The 9,770-nt window shown below is 27.6% G+C and overlaps 3 protein-coding genes across 5 annotated transcripts in view; 2 read left to right on the top strand and 1 right to left on the bottom strand.

Annotated features, from left to right (window-relative positions):
• LOC108747186 (small integral membrane protein 8) overlaps positions 1–1,213 on the bottom strand; it is a 2,606-nt gene extending 1,393 nt beyond the window's left edge. The window contains exons 1-3 of one of the 2 annotated variants that reach the window (XM_018484506.1): positions 1,072–1,213; positions 670–786; positions 435–593 (exon numbers count right to left, since the gene is read on the bottom strand). In XM_018484506.1, the coding sequence (XP_018340008.1) occupies positions 435–593; positions 670–786; positions 1,072–1,197 (402 nt within the window). In that variant the 5' untranslated portion in view covers positions 1,198–1,213. Of the gene's footprint in view, positions 1–395; positions 594–669; positions 787–1,071 lie in introns of those variants that run through there. The other variant, XM_018484507.1, reaches the window with a different exon arrangement.
• Positions 1–4,323, top strand: part of LOC108747163 — a 9,276-nt gene extending 4,953 nt beyond the window's left edge. Inside the window, exons 7-8 of one of the 2 annotated variants that reach the window (XM_018484456.1) lie at positions 1,252–1,255; positions 2,272–4,323. In XM_018484456.1, the coding sequence (XP_018339958.1) occupies positions 1,252–1,255; positions 2,272–4,323 (2,056 nt within the window). The other variant, XM_018484455.1, reaches the window with a different exon arrangement.
• A 402-nt stretch (positions 4,324–4,725) lies between these two features.
• On the top strand, positions 4,726–7,768 carry LOC108747178 (axonemal dynein light intermediate polypeptide 1). The gene is made up of 6 exons (XM_018484495.1): positions 4,726–5,229; positions 6,153–6,305; positions 6,387–6,519; positions 6,607–6,752; positions 6,891–7,088; positions 7,552–7,768. Exons 1-6 carry the CDS (start codon positions 5,137–5,139, stop codon positions 7,585–7,587), a joined length of 759 nt encoding a protein of 252 aa, XP_018339997.1. The 5' UTR covers positions 4,726–5,136; the 3' UTR covers positions 7,588–7,768.
• Positions 7,769–9,770: the final 2,002 nt, after the last annotated feature.

The following is a 9,770-nucleotide window of genomic DNA, read 5'->3' as shown; positions in this document are numbered from 1 at the left end:
TATATATATATATATATAAAACGATATATATTTTACTTTAACAATAAAATTCTATTATATATAGAATATATTTCGATAAATTTTTATTTTTATTTATAATACAATTTTACTGATAAAAAAATTTCATTGTACAGTGACTTTATATGATTGTTGCAGATTTGTGAGATTTACAGATTAATGTATATAATTGTGTGTATCTTAGAAAAATTATGTATGTGTCTTTAGACGCACAAATTCATTTCTGAAATCTAGAAATAAATTAATTTTCTTGTCGAAAAATATTTAATGCTTTATTTATTTATTATCTAATACTAAATATTACTAAATATTAGTAAATAAACTAATACCTTGTAACAAATATTAAAGTAATGAAATAAATTATTCGATTATACAAAGTAATGTAATATTTCATATTATTCATAAGGATTTCTTACTTAATCAGTCCACTTGGACACTTTTTTCACTAATTCCACAGTTTCGTCTGATTTAACCATAATATGATAATCGTTCCTCTTTTCATTAGTATTCATATAAAATATATATCCAGAGCAACTTAACATTGCTATGATACCAAGAATCATGATGGTTTTGTTCTGCAAATGACATTTTATTAATGACAATATTAAACAATATCAATTTCAACATGTTTATCAGTTTTTGTAATCTTACTGGTTTAACATATAACTCGAAATTAACAGCACGGAATAATGTAGTACTCCGTAATGATCGTAAGCCATCACCTGGCGTTGTTTCACGAGTATTTTTATTCATCGTGTTATCTTTTTGCTACAATATATCTTAGGTGTTTACCACATACATTTATACGAAAATAACTTAACCTATTTGAAAAGATTAGGTCAATAGACATCTTCTTTCTTATTCTAATATACCTATTTAATAATATTATTTCAAAATCACTTGACAAAAGTGTGGGAGTAAGGTATTGATTAAAACTTGTGAACTCACGGAATAAATACATAATTAACATTTACATACATATCAATTATTTGGCAGCATTAAATAAACTAGAATAAACCGCACCCAAAATCTTATTGGTTACAAAATAATTACGGAGTAATGGCGCAGCCATGTTGCGGCGTATGTATGCACATTGATGCACATACGCGACCAGTAGGCGACACGTAGAATCCAACCAAATATTAGGTACTCCGTGATAAAGCTTGACAATATACACATTATTTGCGCGTCCAAATTGAAAAATTTCCTCCCGATTTTAATAATGTGTACGAGCGATGTTGTTACCTTTTGAGAAATACATGATATATATGCTTGCTTTGAAAGGGGAATAAAATTAACGGTACAAAAGAAGAGATCGAGGTAAGAAGATAGAATTCTAAATTCTTTTTAAATATCGTCAAACGATATAACATGTAGAGTTTATAAAAATAATTTGTCAAAGTGTATACAATTGAAAGTCTGTTCATTTCAGTTGCACTTTCCTTCGTTTTTATAATAAAATCTATTTTCATATTTTACATGGAAAAAGATGAGAGAAAGTATAATATATATTTAATATGTACTTTTTTTTGCCGTTTCTTGAAGTATAATTATATTGTTGTTTCTTTTCTGTGCTGTTATGCTATAATTTTGATGTTATTCCAAATTTGCAGGTTATCCGTATTTGACTGATGAAAAATGCCAGGTTGTGCAGCTATTGGTTGTAACAATCGTAGTGAAAAAGGATATATTATGAAATGTTTTCCTCGGGATCCAACATTGAGACAAGTTTGGCAGGATCGTGTTGCTAGGGCCGATTGGGAACCATCTAACAATTCCTTTCTCTGTCACGTACATTTTGATCCTCAGGAATGGGTTATTACTCAAAGTGGTAAAATCAGACTAAAAAAGAATGCTGTTCCATCTATATTTACCGTAACGTCAACCAGGAAATCTGCCAAGAAGCGCATCAAGTTAGCTAATATGAAGAATGAAGACTATTACATGGTGGAATTTTTAGAAAATGATTCTGATCATTCGTCCAGTCACTTGGAAGAAAAAGATTCTGATTTACAGGATAAGTCGTCTATACAATCGCTTATACATCAGCAAGTAAATTATTTTCCAAAAAAGATAGAAAATAAACAACAAGCATCTCATGGACATTATATAGATATTACGAATAATCTTCAACAAAAAAGTATTATAATTTCAGATGATAGTATGGAGATAGAATGTGATATTAAAGCAAATGATACTGAAAAGCAAACAAGTACAGAAAATAAAACGTCTATTAGTAATTTTATAGTAAAGACAAATTCAACTGATAACCAGAGTGAGGATTTAAAAATAGAAACAAAACAAGAAAATGATATCTTCAATGATGATTATGACGAGATAGAGGAGAAATTAAAGCAAATTTGTGATGGTCGTGAAGAAATGAGTACATCTAATGTAGAAAAACTAAATTCAATTCCTACGAAGTGGAAAGGAAATCTAGAAGAGTCGGTAACGCAGCCATTGTTTCATAAAAGTATAAATTATAAATATTCGTCGAGGAATGAAATTGGAGATATGTTTACCGATAATAGAGACAACATCGAGATTATTTTTGGTAGTGAAAGCAGTGAAGAATTTGTTCGCGTTCCTAGATATACATTTTCTAACAATGGAACTAATGAGAATGATAAACAGAATCAACATACTACAAATATCGATAGTATTACTAATGATAAAGAACTCACTGAAACTGAATGTATAGAAAACACTACCAGCAGAGAAAATTTATATGTTACGTCAAATACAAGGACTGCTATAAACTGTGAAGAAGCAACTCGAGAAGAAATCATGAAATCTATAAAACCATCAGTTCAAGATACATCTTTTGAGGATACAAATTCTATGCTTAACAGTGATACTTCTACAGTGATACTGGATGTGGAAGTAGAAAATGAATCAACAAAACTGAATATATCCGAAACTATGGAATATAATAAAGACAGTGCTATATCAGATACAACAAAATTCACAGTCAAAGTTACAGGCGATCGCGAGGATGTAGTTGATATTATGCAAGATTTATTTAAAGATACACAAGATTTTACTATTCAAGAGCACAATAATACTTGTTTACAACAAGAAAATAATGCGTCTGTTACTTCTATTATTACAATAAATGATTATCCATTAGAAACAAATTCTATAAATAAGTGCAATGATATTTTTTCGCCATGTATTACAAGTATTGCATCACGAAACAACGATCAAATGTCAGATGCTTTGTCAAGTTTACAAAATGATGAATGTTTAACTACAAGATTACCGTCATCAAATATGGATGAAGAAAAGGATCCAGAAGTGAATAATGCCACGATTAATAGCATTATCGAACAACCAACGATGGATAATGCTAATAAATGTGAATATGAGAAATTACAACAAAAAGTGAAACTGCAAGAGACTATCATCGGGCAATTAACTAATCAACTTATTTTGCTCAAGGACTTGGAGAAAAAATGGCAAAATAAAAATTTAATGCTCAAAGCAAGAACAAAGAAAATGGAAAAACAGATGAATGAATTGAATAAAAGTACGGATAGCACATCATCTTCAACAAGCTGTAAAAAAATGGATAGTAGACAAAAGTTGATTTATGATTTATCACACAGAATGAGTAATTTGGAAGAGATGAATAAAAAGTTAATGAAAACCATAACTATCGAAAGTCAACAAAAGAGACAGCTAGAAAATCAAATCAAGCAAAGAGATAAACAAATAAAAGAACTCAATTGGAAATTGGATAAGGCTTCGAAATACCTCGAGCGAGCAGAGAAAAATACAAATACATATAGAAGAAAAATGTTAAATATGCAAACTTTTATGAGAAGAAGAAAACTCTTGGATGGAAGTACGAGTGAATTTTATGACATAATGGTAGACTGTACGAAGGAAAACTATTCCGAAAAAATTCTAACAATGGCAGTAGATATTAAAGAAATTTGTGGTACAAATGGATACAAAAAATTGTTAAACTATGGATTTCCACTTCCAACATTATCCGTTTTGCAAACTCTCCCGAATAACAGTATTGGAGATACCAGTAAAAGTAACAATAAAATTCAGGAAACAATATATTTAAATACAGACGAAGAGAATGATACTCAGCATATGGAAAATGATGTGGAAGTAAATACAAATAATCATACGGAGCATACAACGTTTTGTGTAGGAAGCGTGATGGACGGTACAGAAACTGTAACAGGCACTGTTCAAGATATTTTCGATGAAAGCAATGATGATATGGATGATTTGAGTACAAATGAATTGAACGATCATTTTTTTTTACAATTAAATGCAGTTATTTAATTATTAATTGCATGTATGTAAAATTATATGTAATATCCTTTATCTTTAAAATATTTGTAACAATAATCATAATAATAATAACAACAAAGTATAAGAGATTTATGATTTAGATATACCATTGTACAGTAATCACATCTATATAAAATACTATGAAAAATACTAATAACATTGTATAATAACATCTCATGCATTGCAGCTATAAATCTCGTCTTGGATGACTTAAATTTACGTGCAAATATTTGTATAGATATTTTTTTAGAAATAATTAATTATAAATTTGACACACACACACACACACACACACACACAAACCTAATTTTATTTTAAATGATAAATTATTAAATCATTATTTACGAAAAACCTTCGTGTACATTTCTATATTCATTCCATTTTTCACAATTATATAAACGAGAGAAACAGGATACACATCTATCATAACTGTCGCAAAATATTTAACTTTGAGGTAAACGTAAATACACCTTACATATCATTTTAATTAAAAATTGAATATTGAAACCGGCTCTTATTTTGTGCTCGCAGTAAGCTTGCTCTTGGTATAAAATGAAACGAATCGAGCCATCGAACGACCGACGTTTTAAGGCGATAAAGTAAAGGTAAAAGCCGGCTGTGAGCTGTGAGCGATGATGCGGTGCATCAATGTTTCCATGACGACGTTTTTTTCAGCTACCAACTTTACGAATGGAAGTTATTGCTTATATACTCGTGTAACTCGCGATAAATAATATTCAACGTGTAATAATACAATAATAGCGCTTTATAGTCACGTTCTACGTAAATCCTCTATTTAAGCAAATGGCGACAGCGATCAAAGAACGTTCAATTCCTGCTACGGACACACTGGTCAAGTATGATACTCCAGTTTCGGTTACGACTCATCCAGAGAAGGTTCGACAAATTTTTATTACCATTTTATGTTTTTATATAAATTACGATTTCTTTTAAAAAATAATTCTGCATGGATATATGCAAATATATAGAGCAATAAATACATAATATCTGCTTACTTTAATTCACTAAATATTTTTTACAATATAATATATTATAGTATATATGTGTGATAATACGAACTATAGAAATCAATATCTTAAACGCTTAAACTAGATTTAGCTAGATCTTAAAAACTTGTATGAGTCTGTGTGAATTTATATACTACGTATATGTAGTTCTTTAGAAATCGAAAATGATTTTTCGATCTTGGAACGTTAAGAGGGTCCGCACAATAAAAGGAATAGCGAACAGAAAATAAGAATTTCAACCTATCAGAAACTGTGTATTCCACAATACATGATTTTTGATAGGTTGAAATTCTTATTCTCTGTTCTCTGTTCCCTGTTCCTTTTATTGTACGCAGCCCCTGATTCTTTTAAACTGCAGTAATATCACGAGTTAAATTGACTATCAATTTAACAACGTGATCTTAATAATACTGAGTGACATATTAAATCCTTGGTGGTCTAAAGGCTTAAGACACTTAACTGGAAAGCAAGAGATTCGAATTCGACTCCCGGCCGAGGTAATTATTTTTTTCACAATAAGAATTAATTATTTATAGATTTTAATAAGTATTATTAAGATCGTTTAAAGATGCAAAAAAGCAAATTGTTAAATTGTTAGTCAATTTAACTCATGATATTACTGCGATAGTTTAATAGAATTAGCGTTTCAAGACTAAAAAAATTATTTTCAGCTCGAGGTTTTAAAGGACTACATGTGTAATATATAAATTCACAGAATCATACAAACATTTAAGATCCAGCTAGACTGTTTAAAGCATTGATTTCTATAAATATTTTTTAATTAAACAATAGATACGTAAGGAACCAGCGAAAATTGGTATAGCTGCTTGCAAAATTCCAACAATCTCAGCTCCAGCTGATGCACGACGAGAAACCACCGAAATTTTAAATAGAATTTTACCGTCGAAAGAATGGGAGGAGGATGGCCAGATATGGACTCAGCGTGTAAAATTAAATACATTCTTAAAGCTACCTTTTCAATCCTGCAACATGCAATAATCGACGTATGCGATATATATTATTTAGGTATCGAGTACTCCTGCAACGAGATTAGATGTGATAAATTTACAAGAGCAACTTGATATGCGATTGCAACAAAGGCAGGCCAGAGAAACTGGTATTTGTCCTGTTCGTAGGCAGCTCTATACACAATGTTTCGGTACATACGTACTCATAAGCTTTATATCTAAATTGAAATATATGGTTGAGTAAATATAATATCGTATATTATTACTTGCTTTCTCAGATGAATTAATACGACAAGTAACTATAAACTGCGCCGAACGTGGATTACTTTTACTGCGAGTACGAGACGAAATCAAAATGACATTAGCTGCGTATCAGACATTGTATCAAAGTAGTATCGCTTTCGGGATGCGTAAAGCACTGCAAGTACCTATCTTTCTAATACACATCTTCATACACATTTTTTCGCGTTTATATATAAGACACGTGCAGAATACCTTTTACTATTGCAGTTTATAAAATTTACTACCATACAATCGTTGATGAAAGATGTCATTTTTACAGGCCGAGCAAGGCAAAGAAAATTTGATTAATACAGCCGAGGAATTGAAACTACAAAAAATTGAGCTGGAGAGAACAGTTGCGGAATTACGACTCAAGTATGATCAATCTGAGAAAAGATCGGCTGAATTAAGGGAAGCGGAGGAAAAAAAACATACGGAGGAAGTGCAATTCCTTAAAAAAACAAATATACAATTAAAGGTAAAAATATTTATTCGATTTTGAAGTAGTACGGGACATTTACGTTATAAATGTTCAGATATTGCAATATCTTAGATATTTGCATTTATGTAGCTCTGTATATATGTATATATGTATATATATATATATATATATATATATAAAATATATATCTGTATTTTAAGCATTTCAAAATAATTGTGTTTAGATTTTTTTCGTATTTTAATTATCGTCTCTTATCTAATTGTTTAGAAGAGATTAATTACATAAGAGAGCTATAAAAACATAAATATTTAAGTGCATAAAATGAAATAATATAATTGCAAAATATGCTTTACAAATGTATTTTCAATTTGATTATTCTATATAAATTTACTAAATCATTATGAGTTAAACTGTATTATTTATATTGTAAAACGTTATAACCACATAAATCAATGATATAATTGTATTATATACATAATCAATTATAATTTGTTTTCAGACTCAATTGGAAGGTATAATAGCATCAAAAAAGTAACTGCAGATAAAATTTTCATTTAAAATAATTTATAATGTTTACAATATATATTATCCAGAGAATTACGTATGTGTAGTTCTTTTGTGCAGTTGGTGAAAGAGAGGAGAGAGATAATTAATAAACTTTAACGTAACATAGTATAACTATTAAACAGGAATAAAGATACATCACATCTCAATAAATGCACATCCTATGAATAAAATATCAACTATTTATTACAAATAGATGCACAAAATATTTTTATTTTTACATAACCATTTTATATTTTAAAATCTTAAACTCTTGGTAAAATATTTTAAAAGATACATTATTGCTTGTTACTATTCAAATTTATAAATTTTCACAATGGTAAAGTCATAGGAAAAAATATAAAATATACACTTACAATGTAACAGTAATTACATAAAATCTTTTGTTTTCGAGCATACTATCATGCTACTCATGAGAGAAAAGAAAAATATTTTTTCCAATTTATAAATAATAAAGAATTTGAAAGACACAGATCTATAAAAGAGAAAACTTAGATTTATGTATAATTAATTTTTTTATTAATTATGATTTATCTATTAATCTATTTTATTAATCTATTTTATGTTTCATATGCTTATATTCGGCATTCTTTATATTCCCTTCCACAGTTTTTTAAATCTAGATAGATATAGTAATAAAGAAATAAAAGCATAAAATGATTTCATTAAAATGCATAGTTAATATAATTAATAAATAATTTAATGATATTTTGTAATATTTAAAAACATATCAAAACCAAAATATATTTAATATCCACATTTAAACGCATTATTAAACTTTGATAGGCAAGAATTGTATCTTGCTATAAAAGTAAAAAATAACTCATATAGATTAGTATTGGATCTATGTTGTTTAATTTATATGATAATGATGCAACTACGTTGCTGAAATAAAATTGAGGAAGAAAGACAGCGAAATAAGTAACTATATAATAAATTTGTATAATAATTAGATATTTTAACGAAATACATGATGTATTCTTATATGAAAAAGTACTAATATTGGCACTTTTAATAATATTTCTACAACAATGATATAATTAAATGATTTAAAAAATTACAATGCATTAATAAATAGTCTCAACATGTGTCGGATAATTAAAGATAAAAATGTCTCAATTAGATAGATAGGTTTAGTGAAATAAAACTTAGTTTTTTCTTTACTCACTTATATATGCTAATACATAATACACTAATTAGTATTCTAAAGGATAGAATTTAACATTCTAATATCTGAACATTATCAATAATACAGTATTTTTCAAATGCCTTTCCTATATAATGAACGAATTCGCTTAATTTCATTCATTGGTCCCTCATTCTTAATCGCACTTTAAACAGCAGAAACTCGCAATTTTATTTAATTTTACTTATTTACACTCGTTGGAAAAAATTCCATATATATTCATATTATGTATATCTATCAAATAAATATATTTTTTTAACCGCATATTTTTTGATTAACAAATGTAAAAAAATATTCGGTATAAAATAATATTCTTAAAGACAATATTAATATTACGAATACATTATAGATGATAAATTATATAAAAAAGTGTGATGTCTTAAATTTTTCACAGTCTGGCGTACAGGCAATAAAAATATATTCAAAGTATTAAATATATATAGAAATAGATGTAAATTTCATTGTAATTATATACTGAAATTATTAAATTGTATATAATAATCTACGTCTATTTTGCCCAATTTTTAGGTAGCTCTTCAATAAGAATAATTTACATTAAAATAAATCGAAATTTGATATTTTCTTACTTGACTCAAATAATATAAATTTGCTTTTCCTATATTCTTCTATTAAAAATCAAAATATCTTCGTAAAAATTATATATTAAAATTATATCAAATAAATAAAATATTCTACAAACACACATAAGGTAAGCAATTGGAAAATCTAAAATCTACAATTTAAACATTATTTCAGCAATAGTTAATTATTGATAACTTTATACGATATCAGTAAAGTTAGAGAAGTTATAGAAAGAACAATTTTAAAACATGTTTCAATGAATACAAATAACAGTATATGACAATGGACGTTGTAAAAATATTATACTGCACACAATTATAATACATAATTATAATTTTATATATATATAAAACATGATAATTGCATACTTTTATCACATATTTAAA

Source organism: Trachymyrmex septentrionalis, unplaced genomic scaffold (genome assembly GCF_001594115.1).
Source record: "Trachymyrmex septentrionalis isolate Tsep2-gDNA-1 unplaced genomic scaffold, Tsep1.0 scaffold196, whole genome shotgun sequence".
NCBI classification, from domain to species: Eukaryota; Metazoa; Arthropoda; class Insecta; order Hymenoptera; family Formicidae; genus Trachymyrmex; species Trachymyrmex septentrionalis.
The sequence above is the reverse complement of the archived record's forward strand: the minus strand, read 5'-3'. Positions and strand labels throughout refer to the sequence as shown.